Here is a 21,662-nt window from a genome sequence, read left to right on the forward strand (position 1 = left end):
CCTGTGATGTCCTCACTTAAAGAAAAAGGGAGATTAATTGGTTTCTGACCTCCTTCCAAGCCAGAAATGGTTTCCCTCATTCCCTGAGAGACATGGATTTAGAATTTCACTTGTCTGTGAAGGACTATATAGCATTTCATGTTCTTTCCAAGCTACCAGCCATGTGGTATCTATTTTAAAGACAAGCTTGCCCATGTTCTCTTTCCAGCAATCTGAGATGTGCAAGGACACAAAAGCAATATAATCAATCACTCACTAACGTACACCTTCAATCACCAGACATATGGGTTTTGGAAAAGTACAAACTTCCTATCCATTAGTAACACAACTGTCCTGTAGGGGAGGACGTGCCTTTTCAGGTCAAATGCAAACATCTTGATCTCCAACAAATTTCCCCCCCAAAACTAAGTGGTTTGTTGGAAAGAATAGCTTTGCCTCTTCCCAACTACTCCTCTGGTTCGCTCACAGTGCTTTTCAAATCCCACATACTGATAACTGAGGGCAGGTTTGGGAATGACAGGCCAAAGGAAGTTAAGCCAATAAAAATATAAATAATACTTACTGGGAAAAGTTTTTGTATATAATAAATTATTTATGCACAAATGAGAATGTATATAACAATATGAGGGACCAATTAAAAAATGATATTAAGAGATAACCCAAGAAATTGACAAATGATTTCAGGGCAACATAGGGGTCAGCAAACTACTGTCAGAGTTAAATCCAGACCCTTTCACCTGTTTTATAAGTAGTTTTGTTAGAACACAGCTACAGCTGTTCATTTAGATACTCTGTTTTCAGCTGTTCTAGTGCCATGATGGCAGACAGGAGTAGTTGAAAAACACCATATAGCTCACAACTTTGAAAATATTTACTATCTGGCCCTTTATTTAAAAGGTTCCAAGCCCTGGTTGAGGGGATAAGAACATTATGATAGACTGGAATAGTCTGGGAATTTTTTGGAGAAGGAGGTAAGTGGCTTACAAAGAAACTATAATTGAAACAGAAGTGGTAAGTATTAAGTAGACAAATATTCTTTCCTGACTAATCAGTTATCTAGGGGCTAGACATGTCCTTAAGAATAATAAAAGAATGAGAAAATCTCCCATCCTGAGAGAATCATTATCAGAGCAATGAAGTCTCTCAGTGACTAGTAAAACAGATGGACTAACAACTCACTGGGTTTCTTGGTTAATTCCCAATTCAGACCCCAAGGATGCTCCACCAGAGCTCTGGATGGTGATGGTGGAGATCGTGGTGGTGGTTGGTGGTGTTTTCACCACTATCTTGCTTCAAAAGAAACACACTTGCCATGCAACAGGTTTCAGCAAAACGGGAAGAATGCTAGACTAGTGGTAACAGAAAATCTGGGCACAAACCTTGCCTCTGCCTATGAGTTAACATTCTCTCACCTGCAAAACAGAGATCATCATAGGGGCCAGGGTCAGGATGGGACAGCATCAAGATGGCCTCAGTTTTGCTCCAATATACAGGACCTCAGCTGATAATCAGGATGTGGTTCTAGGGCTTGTGACAACAACAAAACTCTAAGGTGGAACGGGCGACTCAACCAGCCCCATCCTGTGTGCTGTCTGCACCCTGAGGCTGACTCAACTGCAAGGGTTACAGGATTCTTGTAAATCAGCCATTTTGCTGTGGCTTAAGCTTTGTTTCTCACAGGGAGAACGGTCCATTTCAGGCTGCAGCCCCATCATTTAAGAACTTGTAAAAATAAAAGAATTGGGCACTATCCTTTTCATGACCTACAGCGTCTCTCCTTGGGCCCTAAAGACTTAAGATTCTGAATACTGAAGACCAACAGGATTGATGCCTTCAAACAGAATGAACATAAAAGATATACCTAAAATAAAAAGCATAATTTAATAAGGTGATAAAGTACTAAAAATCAATGTGATAGCAACAGTGGACATTTTCTAGGCTTAAAGACCAAAGTTCTATTGATTCGTAAGTTACTATAGCATCATTTACAGCCCTGAGAAACCACCCAGAATTGAGAGCTGTCTAATGACTCTCTCATGGCTGATTCTGAAGAACTCTGTCAATATCAAGATCATGAGCAGGGTACTTGTTTTGAGTGAAAACCACTGGAGAGGCTACTGCTCTTACCTGCCCTCATGTCCATCTTAATCTCGTTCTCCAGTGTCAAAGGCTCAGTGGAACTGGTTCCCTAACCAAGAGAGTCCTCTTCAATTAAATGAATGCCCGTGAGGCCACATGCCTACCCTTTTCACAAGCATTTAGAGGGTCCTGTCTTAAATCGACCTCTCCAAAGTCCTTTTCTACTGGCAAAGAACCTGAGCTGCCATCACCAACTACTATATCATTTGCAGAACTTACTGACAAAAGTGAGTTTTGCTGGTTAAGGACTCATGTGTTAAAATACAAGTGGGATAGAAACAGGGAATGGAAAGTGAATGGGGCTAGTTCCAAACAAAACAACAAATTTCAAAATGCAAAGTTGCAGAAGCTCCCTTTGTCTAAAACTCTTTGTGAAAAAGATGTCAAATTCGAACTGTAGCTTCTGTTAACTTCTGACTCTCAATACATGCTTGCCACCCAAAAGGATAAAGACCTATCATTCCCACACAATTCATTTGTGATTAAGTTTGCTGGAGTTGTCATTTATTTGAGTGTGTATTTTATGTTTTTCTTGTATGAGATTTCTGGAGTTATGGATATTAAATTTTCTTGCATATGAAAATGTTTCAATAAAGAAATTACCTTTTTGACATTAAGATACACCTGCCTTGGGTGTCAAAAACAGCTGAAATATCTTGGCTATCAAAAATCCTCCCTTTCTTAGAGCCAGCTTTTATGTAAGTCCAGGATGGCTCCCATCTGGTCCTGGGTTTATTAGTTATTTGTTATCTGTCAAACATTAGAACTTCTGCATCGCATGTTGTTCTGATGCAAGTAAGAGGCATTTTAGGTCAAAAAAAAGAGAGAGTACCAAATTTGTTACACTACATTTGAGTCAGATTTACATTTCTTTTTGATCCTTACATTTCGACATGCAATCTTTTTCCTAATAAACTGTAGCTACATTAATAAAACTAGCAAAATAATTAGTCCAAGGGTTTTAAGCAAGGTGGTTAGTTGTCTCCTTGTTGTGCTTAATTTTTTTTTCTTTTTAAGAAATATTAATTCAAAAACTGCTTCTACTCAACTAACCTAGATTATGAAAGTTAGAAAAATCTCAAAGAAGATAAAAATTCTGAAAGAAGGCTTGATTATTTACATGCCTTGACTAGGGCACTCCTGAAATCACAAATATCCCAGTTGAGTCAATTTTGGGGAGGTACTGAAACCTGAGGACAAGAAGTTCTCCAAAGGAAAGAATGAGACCAGAGAGAGACACCTGAATGAAGAATAATGGAGTACTTTGAAAAGAGAGGAACATTTTTTTGAATAGATTGACTCTTCGCCAACACTAAGTCTTCTTCCCCACCTCCATTTCTGGGCTTCCCACAAGAACCTGTGGGAAGGAGTACTTGTCCCATAGGCTTTGGATCTGGAACAAGGTAGACCCCAAGCAGGAGTGGGGGGATTTTCTCAGCCCAGAGAATGTTGGGAGCCCCGATCATAGGATTCAGGGAAATGGCCAGGACATCACTGTAGCGGCCAGTAACAAAGTCAGGAGCAGACTTAGGAGGACAGGTGAAAACCCATCCACTTGAAGGTAAGCCGAGAGAGCTAGGACTCCATCTGTCCGACTCCAATCTGTGCTGGTGTGGCCCAAGGAAACAGAAGACTGTTCTATTACTTTCAGGGATGCCACCTCTACAAATGTGGGCGGGTTGTTTTTCAAAACACTCCACTGCTTACTGATGTAGGAACTTCTTTGTAGAATTTCTAGAGTAAACCCCAAGTCCTCTTCTAAGACTTATTTACCTAGCCACCAAAGGCCCTTCAGACTTACAACAATTGAGGGGAAGCCCGTGATTTATTTCCTATGCTCTCTTCATACTGCTTCTCTACACGTGCTTTAATTAGCTTCATAGGATAACATGCTACCTGGTTATGTGGGCTCGATGGCACACAGTCTGAAAGATAATCCATAAGAGCTCCATGTGAACTGTAAAGGCAACACGGATCATTGTCTTACGGGGTACCCCTGATGATTTCTCTTTCATGCTCTGTGTCAACGAGAAAATCTGAAGAAAGGCCCAGTCCACTGATTGCTAGCTCTTACTTCAGATGCTTTAGTGTCCAGAATGACTCCAATACATCAGCTATCCTTTGAAAAAGATCTTTTTTTCCTCTGGACATTGTTCCTTCTGTGTATCCCTTGTCTAGCAGACTTTGATTCATATGCAAGCCGTCTTGTCATTCTTCTCAGTCTATCACACCAGAAAAAAATAATGTATGTTATATCAGGTTTTTGTCATCTCTTTTTCACAGTAATTTCTTTTGGCTTATCTCTGAATTGGATTCCTGACAATTATGTTATATTTTAAAATAAGGACTACAGATGGTTTCCATAGAAGTTGCAGGTAAATAAAAGTTAAATTTTAAACATTTCCTATATCGGTATACTCTTTCATCACCATTTAAAAAAATTCTCTCTGAAATGCCAGGTCTCCATTTATCCTATGAAATCCTTTAAAATATTTTTAAATGTGATTTAAAAAAAAATGTTTACATTAGTTTATGTGCTCAGGAAAGAATATTCTAAGTTCAGGTGATCTTTCACTATCATTTGTACCAACTTTTAAAAGGTAGCTCCTGGGGAGCCCGGGTGGCTCAGTCGGTTAAGCATCTGCCTTCTGCTCAGGTCATGATCCCAGGGTCGAGCCCTGCATCGGGCTCCCTGCTCAGCTGGGAGCCTGCTTCTCCCTCTCCCACTGCCCACCCCAACCTCCTCCCACCCCCGCTTATGAGCACTCTCTCTCTCTCTGTGTCAAATAAATAAATAAAATCTTTTTTAAAAAAAAAAAAGGTAGCTCCTTCTCACGTAATGACAGCTAATACGTAAATAATACCTAATAAGAGAATTCATACTTTTGGGCTCTCTTTGAAGTGTTGTGCTCACACACTGGATTTAAAGTACAGCTCCACAATGCTCGCAGGATACCACAGGGAGCACGGCAAAAAAATCACTGTGCTCTCTGGTGATGACTCACGTTCCAGCCATACCTCCTCTGAGCTCCTCTTTCCCACTAGTAGCACTAACTAATTCCCTGCATGTCTCTAGCTGCTCTCAACTAAAGACCCCTTCGTTCTAGGACTTGGACACAACACTTTTTTCTTCTTCTTTTTTTTTTAATCCTTGAGCTCAGAATGTTCAGGGCTGGAAGGGACCACACTAACCAAATGAAGACAAAGACGCCTTTGTTCCTGACCAGAGAGGAATCAATAATCATTTACATACTCATCTTATTTATTTTTAAATATGTATACTCTTAGGGAAAACCAGTGCCTTTATGTTCATTATGGAGGGATTAGACAAAGAATAAAAATGAACATTAAGGGACATTAATGCACATTATCTCTCAAAATACACATAACATTACTCAGACTGGTATGTGAGCCTGTCTATACGCATATTAATGTGACATGAGCCTCACAGATATGTACCCTTAACTTTTACTTAAACAGCTATCTGGTGAAATTTGATTAACTTTAGAACCCCATGAGGTAGAATAACCCACAATGACATAAATATGCCCCTGTAAATAAAAGACCTAGTATGGCATAAAGTTGTAGTTTTAAGGAATTTAATATCAAAATAAAAAGGACATGCCCATTTTGTATATACATTATACATAAACACAAACTTTCTCTGGATAGAGATTCATGGATTTGCAGAGCTGAGCAGAACCTTCCATATCACCTACAACTATTCTCTTTGTTACTCAAAGCATAACAAGTTCACAAAGGTTAAGACCCATCATCTTGATCCAACAGCTAATTAGGCTAAATCCTAGCTCTTGTAATTCCTATTCTCTGTTCTAGCATATTCACAGGGACTCCTTTAATTACTTGGTAACTAAGGGTCCAAAATCACTGTTGACTATGTCTCAGCTTTCTAAAATTAACTCAGTTATGTTTTGCTTATTTTTCACACAATGCTAGCTTAGATATAATTTAGGAAATCTCAAATCACTTAGAAATTTATTTACTTAAACTGTTTTATTGTGTCAAAGAACCCCATTATTTGTCTCTATTACAGTGATTATATTTAGGCCACACAGACATTGCCTGTATTACATTTATATTTGTCTACTTTGTTTTTGTAAGATATTAAGAGGCACCAACTTTAATTTTTAATGTGTTAGAAGTATGATTGATCACTTTGCTCAGGCCACAGCAAAACAAAACAAAACAAAAAACCAAACAACTAGAAGTAGAGACTTTTAAATGAGAAATGCCTGAACCCCACTGTAGGAAAGGTCTGAATCAGAGAGGAGGACAGGGTGGATTGGGTGCCTTTTTCACAGCAGAGAGGTGATGACCTCCAGTAAGAAATGGAAAGCAAAGTGAGGCTTCTCAAGCGGTAATCTTCCCATCTTTACAAGCTTCTATTAGACCCAACTTTTCACAGTTTACTGTTTTTTAATTATATATATCCATATCGCAACAGTATTTACATTTAACTAATTTAATTCCCATATCAAACATTACACAATCTTTTCTATTGTTTTCTATGAGACTGTTTCCTTACACAATGACAAAAGGAAAGACTGTTTCATCTTTTTTGATTTTTCACTTTACTTTGGATAAAAAAATTAAAAAGAGTAGAAAGTCATTTCTCCAAGGCAACATTAATTTCTCTTACAGTTCCATCTCAAGTTTTCCCCAAATAGTCCTCCATGTTGCTTCTCATTCAAATATCTATGATCCTAGTTGATATTACTACACAGCAAAAATTTTTGCTGAGCGAGTCCTATCATTTTTTTGTGTGACAAATTCTGCCAAGGGCAGGTAACCAAGGTGCTATTTTTATGGCTACTCCAAATAAAAAAACATTTTTTAAATATGCCCTAGTGGTAGAATTATTATCATGCCAGTACAGATAGAAAAAGGCAGTCCTGTTAAATAAGAATGGATACCACAGTCCCTAATAATTGAGTGCCTTTTAAATTCAATAATTCTCTTAATAAGTTTAGTAAGTGGCATAGCTGTATTTTCTGTTGCATTTCTAGTTCATCTATTTTCTCTCATTAGAATGAAGACTTCAGTCCCTGGATCAAGTCCCGCATCGGGCTCCCTGCTCAGCAGGGAGTCTGCTTCTCCCTCTGACCCTCCCCCATCTCATGCTCTATCTCATTCTCGCTCTCAAATAAATAAATAAAATCTTTAAAAAAAAATAGTTTAAAAAAAAAAAGAATGAAAGATTCTCAAACAAGAACCCTCGAGCATGGGGTGGGGCAAAGAAGAATGTAAACTGTCCCCTCACTGTGAAAGCATCCATGTTGATTTTTGATTTTTTTCCCATGAATTTCACTCTCCAGTATTTTCGCTAATACATTTTAGCTTTTCCCTTAATCCAGTCACCATTTATTCAAGTTTTCCAACATGACTTCCCCCCCCCATAAATTTATTTTCCATATCTATTTGTCTCTTTTGTTCCAATACACCCACACCACTTGGGCAGCTCCCATCTGTCCTCTGAAAACTCTATTGAACTCTACATAAAAGCTTTTTTTCTTTTCTTTAATTACATAAATCATGGTGACTTAGAGAAAATGGCAACCCACAAGCATTATTCCTCTGGTGGAGTCCATTTTTTTTCCCCCAAATAAGATTCTAGCAGCAACCAGCCCTTAATGGATTTAACGAATTTCTTCTATCAGTAGCATCCAGATTCTACTCCGGTTGCACCACATAGAGTTACTATCCAATTACTCCTCAGGAATGCCAGAATGGTAATTTCCAAGCATTAACAATTGAAGACTAGCACCACTTACTTTAAGCATCCTGTAAAGCATTACTCTGTGCCTGTTTTTTGTACAACAGTGGCTGATTTTTTTTTTTTTCAGAGCAATTCCAAACCCTAGAAAAGCCAGATATTTATGGCCCTGTAAGACAAAAATGACTTGTAAAAGTCAGAAAATATGAAAAAGAGAAAAAGCAACAAAATAAGGCTCTCCACGGCAAAGAAAGGAGAAGCACATGAGGGAAATCTAGGTGTAAGAAAGAATCTTCTCATTTCTGTCCGGGACACTGGTAATCCGCATAGGTACACACGTGAGGGGTCTTTTCAGAGATGTGATGCTGGACCCGGGGTGTGTTGCCACGGAAGTGACAAGGTCAATTTCTTTAGAGCCCATGTACCCTCCTCAGCATTCCTGGCAATGGCGACAGGTTCCTTTCCTTTGTTCAGAAACTGCTCTGGAAACGGCCCTGCGTCCTTCCCAAAGCACTGCATTGTGAGGCCACGCTGTAACCAAATTACATGAGAGGAAGATTTTTCATTTCCATTCCTAAAATTAGACTCCTCTGTGTGTGCTAGCACAACAGAAATAGAAACACTTGCTGAAAGGAGCCCACACAGTGGCGATCCAAGTTGCCATGCCTTTCAAACACATTTGCTGAACCCACAGCAACACGGGCAGGCATAGGACATGGGGCAGATCGGGGCAGCTTTACGGATTCTAACAAATCTCTCAAAAGTTAGTCTCAAGAGGTGGGTGGTTTGTTTTGGAGAGGGACTCTGGAGCACAAAGGACACAGAGTGCTTTCTGGGCAGATGCTGGTGCAGAAGCATTTGATGAGGGGGAACCGATTTCCCAGTAGGACTTTTAACAAATGTACTTAACTGACTTTGGAATCAGAGCAAACTGCTTATTTCTGGTCTCCTCTTGATGCAAAACCCAAACTCGACACAAAATAGGTGAGAAGAGTTTTAAAAAAATAGTTTTTCCCTCACGGTGATGTTGGAATAGTGACTGATTTCTTCAAAAGACAGTATTATTTATAATAAAATCATCAGCTAAGTGTTCTGATCATCTACTTTAAGATATTTTCTGGCTGAGTAGACTTCATTGCAGATATAGCACATAAACATCGTGGAGAAGTCTGGATTAAAAATCCTTGTGACCATCAAGAAAAGGATCATGGGAGGAGTTGAGAGATCCAAGCAAGATTTTTAATTTTGGGCTAAAATAACAAATTTCATAGGTACCTTAAAAACCACTACTGTAACTATTTGTTCTCCTAGCCACCACCTACCTCTAATTCACTCTGGACAGAAAGACCCTCTCTGACCACATTCTGTTCAGTATGAATTTCTCATGCAGATATGTATGGTGTGTATGTTTGTACTAAACCAGGATACTGAAGTATTTTGGAAATGTGTCAGGGAGAAGGCTCTATAAAATGTAATTTTTTTTCATTTGTGATAGATACCATCTATGGCTTTAAGAAAAATAGAATATTTACTCTAAATCTGATAAATCTTAGAGGGCTAAGCAAATCCAATGTTAATTAAATGTTTTAAAAAAAGAATTTGACAGTAAGATAAAAACAGATTCAGCAGCTTACTTACACTGAATGAGATAAATAGTATGAAATGATTAAAAGAGGTGCTATACATTTGCTAGAAGAACACTGAATAGGCCTACATCTTAGCCTGGGTCCATCCTTCATTAGCTGTCTGACTAGGACTCTACTCCTAACATTCTGTGAATCTTGTGGGCCTTAGAAAATGGGGTTGTCCAATGTGATATGTGAGGTTCTATCCAGCTTTGAAAATCTAGGATTCTTTACCCACAGAAAGTTTGTGTTTATGTATAAATGTCTATACACAAAATAGGTATATTCCTTTTAAGTTTCATATAAAATTCCTTGCAACTACTTTATACCATATTGGGTCTTTTATCAAAAATGTCTATTTATGTCATTGTGGGTGACTCCACCTCATTAGATTTAAAAATTAATAAAACTTCATATACAGTGGCTACATTTAATTCACATACAATCTTCATTTAGGGTTCCTATCCTATTAAATATGTACACAGCAGAGCTGACAGACCAGTCTGAGCACTTTTAGCATTCTGTGTAATATGAGAGGTTTGTTGCAATCCTATGAAATATTTTTGTATGTAATCAGTAAAAAAAAAAAAAAATGTGCACATTAGTTTATGTGTTCAAGGAAGAATATCCTAAATTCTAAATTCATTAAAGGGGATCTTTAATGATCATTTGTAGCAACTTTCCAAAAAGCATTTTTAAGATTTGCCCATGTTGTCACATATTGCAAGATTTCCTTCTTTTTTAAGGCTGAATAATAGTCCATTATATGTATATGCCACATTTTCTTTATCCATTCATCTCCTGATGGGCATTTAGGTTGCTTCCACATCTTGGCTATTGTGAACAGAGCTGCAATGAACACAGGATTGCTAATATTTCTTTGAGATCCTGATTTCAATTCTTTTGGGTAAATATCCAGAAGTAGGATTGCTGCATCATACGGTAATGTCACAAAAGGACAAATACCACATGATTCCACTTACATGAGGTATCTAAAATAAACTCATAGAAGCAAAGACTAGAATGGTGGTTGTCAGAGGCTGAGGGGAAGGGGAGATGGGGTGTTGCTAATCACCATGCACAAAATTTCAGATATGCAAAATGAATTGAGTTCTAGAGATCAAATGTACACCATGCCTATAAATAACAATAATTGTTATGCACTTGAAAATCTGGTAAGAAGGTAGATCTCATGTTGTCTTCCTATCAAATATATAAAGACATTTTCTTTTCAAGTAATAACATAGCAAATAATACTGCATTTTCTGTTATTACTTTAGGATTCTTTTGAAATATTGTGTTCACAAACTGGATTTAAAGTACTGCTCAGTGATTCTCGTGAGATATTGTAGAAATCATGGCAGAGCAGAGAGCTACATGCTCACATGAGCTCCATGCTGAGATTCCAACCACACCTCCTGTACCGCTGGATAGAACGGACTCAATCTTCACTGCCTTTTTCTATCTGTTTTTGAATAAAAAACCTTTTATTCTGGGACTGGTAACTTCACCTGGATGTAAAACTGTACTTTACACTTTATTTATACTTAGGCCAACAAGAGGCTAGGAGGAACCTTGTCATTTTTAAACTAAGAAATTGAAGCCTTTGAATCTAACCAGAGAGAAATCCACAAGCACTTACTACACTAATCTCGTTTACTTTTAAATATGTATTGCTGGGACAAAGTTGGGACTCTCAGTTCATTATACACAATTTTACATAAAGTATAAAAATAAGCATAAAGGAGATTTCTTCCTCCAGGAAAATGCTTTACATAATTAGTCTAAATGCTAAACTATCAGCAAAGAACCTGGCCACAGCCACAAAAGATATCCAATATACTTGGAATTCCAATTGCCAACTATATTCTTCTTTCCTGTTTATCCAGTTAAGAGGATATATTTTTATAAACTTGGAAGTAAAACAGAATACCTTTTAATCAAAGCACAGTGAGCAAGTTCCTACAATGGGAAAATCAAGTGTTCAGATATTGAGACTAATTTATGCAGAAATGTCAGCTAGTCACATTGAGTTGACCTTGTAAATCAGCTAATATCATGCAGTCAGAAATAGTTTATGCAGGGAAAGCACGTAATTATTGGTAATAGTACCAATAACATCCAAGAATAAGTCGCATACGCCTTTGTGTTATCCAGTCCAAATCTCAGCCTTCCGCAAGTATTCCCTTTACAGGATTCTCACTGTTTTGAGATTCACTTATTGCTTTCCATCCTCAGATCTCGTCTATTGTCTGTTCATTTCAGTTGTATTTACACAAGTACTTGCAATTGGTGGTCCTATCATATATATCTTAGCTATAAATGAAGGCAACACTCTCCAATACAGAAATTTAACACAATATTGTTTTCGAACTGAGATCTATTGTATTCTTTGCATATATGTCCAACAGCATATTTCAAACAATGGATTTTCTTTTCACTAAAGTACCCTGGACATGTAAAAAGCTGTTTAATTCTGGGCGCCTGGGTGGCTCAGTTGGTTAAGCGACTGCCTTCGGCTCAGGTCATGATCCTGGAGTCCCGGGATCGAGTCCCGCATCGGGCTCCCTGCTCAGCAGGGAGTCTGCTTCTCCCTCTGACCCTCCTCCCTCTCATGCTCTCTGTCTTTCATTCTCTCTGTTTCAAATAAATAAATAAAATCTTTAAAAAAAAAAAAAGCTGTTTAATTCTAAAGCACTGTTTTTCCATTTTAACATCTCTGAAATCAGCAAGAATCCGACATGGTATAATCGACAACATCTTTTTTCATTCTTAGTGCTACATATGATAATGGTCCATCCCACATCAATAACATCTTAAGATTCAGTAAAACATGATCCTTCCTAGGCTTTTCTTGTGGAGAAAGAAAACCTTCTTTGATAGAAAATAGCAATGCATTTAAAAACATATGTTTTCAGACTTTAGTCTGAAAAGTTGTTTAATCTCTTCTACTTCTCGACTGTGCAAGTACTCTGTATTTAAATATGCAACACTTGATGTATCAAGTACAGTTGAAGACTCCTCTGATTTCTCTTCAAGACTTCTGACACTTTTACAGATTTTTAAAAATCAATCCTGTAATCATTTTCATATTTGTTGTGCCTCTTTTTAAATAACATAGTCTCCATGCTAGCATTTCAGTGTTTGACATGAGCCTCAATTCCCACTCAGAGGGAAACTAAGAAACTGATCTCTTTTTTTTCTCTTTTCATTTACATTCCCAGTTGCCCCAGAGATGGTATAGTCATATAGAATACTCACAATAACCTGATTATATTTTTAGGTTTCTTGGAACGGAAAGAAGTTAGATGTTTTCAGTCAAGGGTCCTGGTGCAGTCATACTGTGAATCCCATATAAAAGGACAAATGGCAAAGAAAATTTTAAAAATGTAAAGTATAGAAGAGCAAAGAGAAAACTCTACCAGCAGCATCTTATTTGATGATGCAAATAATCCCTTCTGTCAACATGAGTATTGACATATGCATAGTTTGAGAAGGGAAAGAAATAGATTCATTTCATTTACTCTCATGATTTTCAGCCAGATGGCTGGCCAATGAGAGAAAGAGAAAGGCATTCTTAGATGCAGTACCTGACAGACCAAATCATCATTAATGAGCAAACGTAGTTTGAAAACAAAATGAGGTTTAAAAGACCTAAAATATCTTTGCAAAGTGTTCATATTTATGTGTTTTCCCCTGAATTATAACCAGTCTCTGTCTTCCCATTTAAACTACTGTTTCCTTAGTTTTTTAGGGGTGGATTTTCCCTTAGTCACTTAGGAAACAGAAATAATCACCCGAATGTATAAAGAACACTAGTGACTAAATGCTTAGAAAACTCCGCTCATAAAAATATTAAAATACTGCCTCCATGTCTGTAAAGGAAACCAACCTCGAAGATTTGTTCAACTCCTCAACAAAACATTCCCTAAGAACCACCACCTCAGCCAACATCATTCTCATCAAGATAGTTCAGCCCATAGAAATAATATTATAAGTAAAATATATGGTGAGGCATTAAATCCCAGAAAAAGTGCCACTTTAGATTCACCAGGGAAAAGAAGTTAAGCCCCACGGTAAAGCTGTTAGTTACTGTCATGCCTTTGTTGCACTGAAAGAGTTCAATTCGATCACAAAGAATTTTAGCAAAAGTACTAATTTCTGTAACATATGAAATCTTCAAACTACCTACAGCTTCCCTGAGCCCATAAATGAGCAAAATTTTTATTTAAATAAGAGTCCCTTCCCTATATTCGCCAACTACATGCATGATGTATAGGAGTAGTACTAGCAAAGTATTTTTTCCTTCTCTTCATTTTTCTCTTTCTCTTGTCTTCTTCCTTTCAAAATTACATTGCATTCTTATTTCAGACATCTGCATCCTGTGGTATCACACTTAAGAACCCAGATAATATGATGGTCATTATGGAAAGCAATCACACTCTACATTGATGAATGACTATTTACAAAATGATTTCTATCATTTACAGGAGAAATGTAATTGAGACTTTAAATTCCAGATAAAAATGCTACAACTCCAATGACACTGACTAGCTATGAGCGTCTGGAAGTCACCCACCTGGGGCAGCATGCGATTTTCTTCCTCCAGCTGTCTTACTCTTGCCTCCAGCTGCCTAACATAGGACAAGGTTGATTCTAAAATTAAAAAGAAAGAACTCACATTATACACACAGGTCTTGTTTAGTGCACTGTCAGGATATTTCTGGTTCGATTTATTCAAATCAGGTAGTGACAACGTAGTTATTTAAAAAAAAAAAAAAGTAACAAAAGCCATTGAAACCACAAGCACTTTGAACAATTGTACCATGTTAAAGACAATTAGAGGAATTTATTGGGGGTGAGGTCGTAGGCTTTCCTACACCATGCAGCCCTCAGAAGGTCAGACATCTTGAAGACACTTACTCCCTTTTCTACTTATTCTGGGCATTTTGAGCTTTCAAGGAGCTGTCCCCCACATAAGACTTTTTGTAATGTTAATTATAATCAAAATAAATTACAAAGTCATATTAAAAATAGAAAATTGAAATATTTTCAATATCCAGCTCCCTTAGTTTTCCCAAAAAATACTTCAAGTCTTAAATGCAACATTCATTCTTTTCCCCAATCTCCAGATATTATGTCTGCAATCCAGAGAACAGCTACCAAAGGGCTAAGTGGAGGGGAGGCTAAATTTTGACTTTGATTCTGGCTGAATATGACACAGACCCAAGTTTTTCCCAAATCTTTAGGTAAGCCAGGGGCTGACTTTAAAACTCATTCTTGTTTTCATTTCTTCAGGAGCTCAGGAGTGTGCTACCTGGTGACAATTACCATTATGCTGAGAGTCTGTTCCATATGAACTCTAAAGTTCTCTAAAGAAGAGTTTCACTTTGAGAAACAATCTGACAAGAACTCTTCATTAAAGCAAAAATATTCACCTGCATCACATAGCAACATAGTTGCCATTGATTCATTGCCCAAGAACAAACATACTTCAGGTATAGTAAAATGTACATGACAATAGAATTCCTCCAGCATATTTCCATAGTTAATCTTAGAGCAGCATAGTTAATATTAAACCTCAGCGCATGTTCTTCAGCTTCAGAAACATAAAATAGCAAGAAGGAAGACCAAGATGGTAGCGCATTTAAATGGTAAATATTTGGCGTCCCTAACAATCTGAATGGATATGGATGCAAATTAATACCTTGATCTGAAATTCATCCTGGAAACTCTACTTTATAATTTTTATATGGAAATTGGTTATATGAACTCAATTCCATTTCTGTGACCTTCAAAGCAGTAAGATAGTTTTATTTTCTTAAAATAAATAAGAAACTTCAGTCCTTAATTTGCAAATGTAACAATTAAGCTCATCCCTGATGGGTTTACAGCCTGCCGGTTTTTTCACAAATGTTTGCATAAAGTCCCCATCACTGACGTTAATATAACCACCCACCGATCTCACACCAGTGGGCAAGACTTAGTTTTGAGCATCCCTCATACAAGACAGAAACACAACGTAAAGAAAACTGAAGACAGTTCCTAGAAACAGGCTCTCATTTTTTAGCTCAATGAAATGTTAAGAGTTTGCTTTACGGACTCTTCCAAATGGCAAAAAAAAAGCATAAATGAATAACATATTGATTTTATGAATCTTTTTTACTCTAGCAAATGAATAAGTGATTTGCAGATCGTCAAAATATGAATGTAAATTGCCTGATTTACAGTTTTGCAAGCCCCTCTCTACTCTAGAAAAACAACCACTTGATAAGGGCCATCCAAGTGAAAAGTTGCTCAGAAATGTTCTACTTACACCAAGAAAAAGTATATAATTCTTTTCTCCTTTGTTCATAATTTATACCTAATCTTTATTGTCCCTAGACTGCACTATCCTCAAAGCCGTGATACTTAAAGCAGCTCAAATGACTCTACAGAGTGCTTTGGGTGACATTTGAAAATGTCACTGAATGGATTTTAATTCAGTAACTATCTTCAGTCACTTTAATCTACTTCTTTTTAAAGTTTTTTCAGTTTACATATTCGATGGTTTCATTAAGCGTCAACCTATATTATGAAAGACCTAGCGTGTCAGTTCAAAAAAAGAGGGTAAATTCCTGAATTTGGAAAACATGCCTTAAGTCCAATTTTTAATGTCAAGTTAAAATAGATGAAGTCCATATCTTTGTTTCCAAGCATTCACTGCAAATATAGGCTGGGACAGAAAAAGATAGGAAACATTTTAGATTGGTAAAATAATTTTTAGAGATTAGCTTTACAAGATAAAGGCAAAGCAAAGGAGAGTTTTGAGTTCATTCATTCAACACATATTGATTGTGTCACTGGTTTGTGTCGGGCACTATTCTAGGGTTGAGATGAAGAGAAGCCAGTTACTGCAAGACTTAGATTTCTCAGAAAACAAATTCTGCTTTAGGATTACATGCCCATGTTCTGTGTTCCAGAAGGCCCTATTGTTTCAGGCTGTCTCTGTTGCAATTATTACTTAACAGTGAACAATACCACAATGAAAAACTCCTCAGGGGATGGGGCTGGGGAGAACAGGAAGAATAGGTGATGCGCATGCATAAATAAGAGAATTCATGCTGTTAGTTCTTTTATTCATCAAGAACCTGATTATACAATTCCTTAATGGGAGTGAAGTATGCAAACATTTTTCTGGAATACACTGGGTCCTCAAGTCCCTATATAAAAAAAACCATTGAAGAAACTACCCAATCCTTCCCCTGTGACAGGAAAGAACAAGAAACATTTTGTTAAGCTTTTAGGACTGTGAGATTTGACTCCTCCATAGGCTAGCCAAGCCTGACTACTAGTACAGAGCTAATAATGGGATAGAAAATATGTAACCATTTTAAAATAAGACATAACAGGATAAAGTATAAGAAACTCCATACTTGGGTGCCTGGGTGGCTCAGATGGTTAAGCGTCTGCCTTCGGCTCAGGTCATGATCCCAGGGTCCTGGGATCGAGTCCCGCATCGGGCTCTCTGCTCCTTGGGAGCCTGCTTCTCCCTCTGCCTCTCTCTGTCTCTCATGAATAAATAAATAAAATCTTAAAAAAAAAAAAAGAAACTCCATACTTTTATGTACTTATTTATGTTTAAAGATTTTATTTATTTGAGAGAGAGAGAGCAGGAGCGGGTTTGCACAGAGGGAGAGGGGAGAAGCAGACTCCCTGCTGAGTAGGGAGCCCAACTTGGGGCTCCATCCCAGGACCCTGAGGTCATGACCTGAGCTGAAGGCAGACACTTACCCGACTGAGCCACCCAGGCACCTCAAAGATCCATACTTTAAAAATGCACCACAATGTATATCCCAGTCCTAGCTGAATACTGGATAAAACACTGGAATAATTTTCTTGTAAGGAAGAAAAGGAGCCCCTTTTATGCTATAACATATTTGGCCATGTTGGTACAACCCCTTCCCCAGGCTGCTTCTTCCCTTTTCTTCCTCATTCAAGGGACTTCCAAAGTGGTGTCGACTATAAAATAAGCGGGTTTTCCATTACACACAGGGGATGAGGGCTGCCAGTGTGCATTAACCTAAGAGAAGTATCTGACAAACACTGGCATTCTTTTCTTAACTGAGGTACAGTTGAACTACAATGTTGTATTAGTTTCAGGTGACTACATGGCGATTCCACAACACTCTACATTATGCTGTGCTCATGGTGTTTTTATTATTAAGTGATACCCGTAGACACATGCGCATGCAGCCCTGAATTAGAATGCCCTATGATTTGAACTGACCGTCTCATCTTCTACCAGTGGCTGACCGCTGTTAAAACTTCGATTTCAGAATGTCATTTTGGCTTTCAGAACTCTGAGAATGAAGCTCCTGAAAAACAGCCAAACACTAGGCTATACTAGATCTACATAGATCTACAATGTGTTCCAGAAGGACCCGATCTTTCAGAAGTATATAACTGGCTGTGGGGAGGGAAGAAGGGAAAATAAAGGAAATGGTAAGGTAATGTGAAATTTAGTGTGAAATCATGCGAAACATGAGCCCAGAAAGATCAATATAGGCGGCAGTTCTCAGGAAAGAGAAACTTGAGCTTCACGGATCAACAGAAGTTTGACAGGCCAGAGAGATGAAAGCATAGCCACAGGATGGACAAGGACCAGAAGCCAAGAGTGATCCTGGTGTAAACAGGGAAGAGGGAAAGGAGGCACACCAACGAGGAGAAAGGGACATACTGGGGAGAAGGAGGAAAGGCCACGCTGCTTCCCACAATCCAGGGTATGAAAAGCCAACATCCAAACCCAGTTATGCAGATGGTGATTTGCTTTTAACATCCCCAAAAGGTATTTTCTTTTTCCACCATGGGAAACCGAGGATATCCACCCACTAGAAGCTAAGCAAGGTTAAGCAAACAATACCGATGTGAAAATCCAGTGACATTGTCAAGATGTTCTCCGGGTAAATCTTGGATGTATTTTCAAATCAGAAACAACTTATTGCCATGTATCTCACTTTTCTTTGAACCTACATGTAAAAGTCCACAGCACCTTTCCCAATAAGACAAGTCTAAGAAACATTCAATAGTCACAAGAATTCCATTAAGTTCGTACCTTCTAAATGGTGCCAATTTTAGAACTGGGATGTACCTTAGAAGTTTACTAGTTCAGCCTATCCTTGATCCCCTGACTCATTAGGCAGATGAGAGAATAAAACCCAGAGGGTAGTAAACTTGGCCTCTAACACTGGAGATTAAATACATTCAGAAGATTTTGTTTCATTGCTGGGACATCACAGTGACTGCCATCTTGAGTATTATTAAGTGATAGCAAACTTCTTACATACATTCCAAGTTCTTCCTTCTTCTTCCTGATTTTAGATATTCTAGATAGATCTTTACTTAAAATAACTTGAGGGATGTCCACTATCACAACTGCTATTCAACATAGTATTAGAAGTCTTAGCCACAGCAACCAGATAACAAAAAGAAATAAAAAGCATACAAATCGGCAAAGAGGAAGTCAAACTCTCACTCTTTGCAGATGACATGATACTTTATGTGGAAAACTCAAAAGACTCCACCCCAAAACTGCTAGAACTCATACAGGAATTCAGTCAAGTGGCAGGATATAAAATCAATGCACAGAAATCGGTGGCATTCCTATACACCAACAACAAGACAGAAGAAAGAGAAATTAAGGAGTTGATCCCATTTACAATGGCACCCAAAACCATAAGATACCTAGGAATAAATCTAACCAAAGAGGCAAAGGATCTGTACTCAGAAAACTATAAAATACTCATGAAAGAAATTGAGGAAGACACAAAGAAATGGAAAAACACATTCAATGCAATCCCCATCAAAATACCATCCACTTTTTTTCAAAGAAATGGAACAAATAATCCTAAAATTTGTATGGAACCAGAAAAGACCCCGAATAGCCAGAGGAATGTTGAAAAAGAAAAGCAAAGCTGGTGGCATCACAATTCCAGACTTCCAGCTCTATTACAAAGCTGTCATCATCAAGACAGTATGGTACTGGCACAAAAACAGACACATAGATCAATGGAACAGAATAGAGAGCCCAGAAGTGGACCCTCAACTCTATGGTCAACTCATCTTTGACAAAGCAGGAAAGAATGTCCAATGGAAAAAAGACAGTCTCTTCAACAAATGGTGTTGGGAAAATTGGACAGCCACATGCAGAAGAATGAAACTGGACCTTTTCCTTACATCACACACAAAAATAGACTCCAAATGGTTGGAAGACCTAAATGTGAGACAGGAGTCCATCCAAATCCTAAAGGAGAACACAGGCAGAAACGTCTTCAACCTCAGCCGCAAGCAACTTCTTCCTAGAAACATCACCAAAGGCAAGGGAAGCAAGGGCAAAAATGAACTCTTGGGACGTCATCAAGATACAAAGCTTTTGCACAGCAAAAGAAACAGTCAACAAAACCAAAAGACAACTGACAGAATGGGAGAAGATATTTGCAAATGACATATCAGATAAAGGACTAGTATCCAAAATCTATAAAGAACTTCTTAAACTCAACACCCAAAGAACAAATGATCCAATCAAGGGCAGAAGACATGAACAGACATTTTTCCAAAAAAGACATCCAAATGGCCAACAGACACATGAAAAAGTGCTCAACATCACTCAGCATCAGGGAACTCCAAATCAAAACCTCAATGAGATACCACTTCACACCAGTCAGAATGGCTAAAATTAACAAGTCAGGAAACAACAGATGTTGGCGGGGATGCGGAGAAAGGGGAACCCTCCTACACTGTTGGTGGGAATGCAAGCTTGTGCAACCACTCTGGAAAACAGTATGGAGATTCCTCATAAAGTTGAAAATTGAGCTACCATACGACCCAGCAATTGCATTACTTCGTATTTACCCCAAAGATACAAATGTAGGGATCTGAAGGGGTACGTGCACCCTGACGTTTATAGCAGCAATGTCCACAATAGCCAAACTGTGGAAAAAGCCAAGATGTCCATCGACAGATGAATGGATAAAGATGTGTGTATATATACGATGGAATATTATGCAGCCATCAAAAGGAATGAGATCTTGCCATTTGCAACGACGTGGATGGAACTGGAGGGTATTATGCTGAGCGAAATAAGTCAATCAGAGAAAGACATGTATCATATGACCTCACTGATATGAGGAATTCTCAATCTTAGGAAACAAACAGGGTTGCTGGAGTGGTGGGGGTTGGGAGGGATGGGGTGGCTGGGTGATAGACATTGGGGAGGGTATGCGCTATGGTGAGCGCTGTGAATTGTGGAAGACTGTTGAATCACAGACCTGTACCTCTGAAACAAATAATACATTATATGTTTAAAAAAAAAAAAAAAAAGCAGGAAGGGAAAAAATGGGTGAAATCGGAGGGGGAGACGAACCATGAGAGACTTTGGACTCTGAGAAACAAACTGAGGGTTCTAGAGGGGAGGGAGTGGGGGCATGGGTTAGCCTGGTGATGGGTATTAAAGAGGGCAAGTTCTGCACGGGGCACTGGGTGTTATACGCAAACAATGAATCATGGAACACGACATCAAAAACTAATGATATAATGTATGGTGATTAACAAAGCATTAAAAAAAAAAAAAAAAAACCTTGATATTTTCCTTGGACAACGTCCGGGACTTGATTTCACTTCATTTTACCTGAAATGTCTTCGATCATACAAGGTAGCTGGACTTTTTCCTCTGCTAGTTTGAAAATAATCTGCTCAAAACGTTAAGCCCTCTCACTTCCCCCTGCTTTCTAAAGCAGCGTTTCTCTTCGTAAGGGAACACCCACCCTTGAAATCACCCACAAATTACTCTGATTATTGTACATAAAAGGTTTATTGTTGGTAGTTGCTACTGTCTAAGGTTTGAAAAAACTTCTGAGTGGTTTTGATTAGATGAAGTACCATTGGGTCTCCAAAATTTCAGGGCAGAAAATAAAATCTAGTAATGGTCCATTCTAAGACAAATTACAGCATTTGGAAGAGCACACAGGAAGAAAAGCACTTGGAAGGCTTTTGCGGCCATGGGTTTATAGATGGAAGCTTTTCGGTGGCTCCCTCAGAGTTAGCCCCCTGAGCCAGAGAGAGACCAATGACCATGTGATTTAAGTCTGGAGGCAATCTCTTCGATAAACCCCAACTTCTAAAGACAC

General features: G+C 38.2%; 1 protein-coding gene across 5 annotated transcripts in view; it reads right to left on the bottom strand.

Annotated features, from left to right (window-relative positions):
* CCDC85A (coiled-coil domain containing 85A) overlaps window positions 1-21,662 on the bottom strand; it is a 195,638-nt gene that overhangs the window by 22,032 nt on the left and 151,944 nt on the right. For all 5 annotated transcript variants that reach the window (XM_021701236.1, XM_021701235.1, XM_021701234.1 and 2 more), the window contains exon 3: window positions 14,078-14,154. In XM_021701236.1, coding sequence (XP_021556911.1) covers window positions 14,078-14,154 — 77 coding nt within the window. The remainder of the gene's footprint in view (window positions 1-14,077; window positions 14,155-21,662) is intronic.

Source organism: Neomonachus schauinslandi, chromosome 10 (genome assembly GCF_002201575.2).
Source record: "Neomonachus schauinslandi chromosome 10, ASM220157v2, whole genome shotgun sequence".
NCBI classification, from domain to species: domain Eukaryota; kingdom Metazoa; phylum Chordata; class Mammalia; order Carnivora; family Phocidae; genus Neomonachus; species Neomonachus schauinslandi.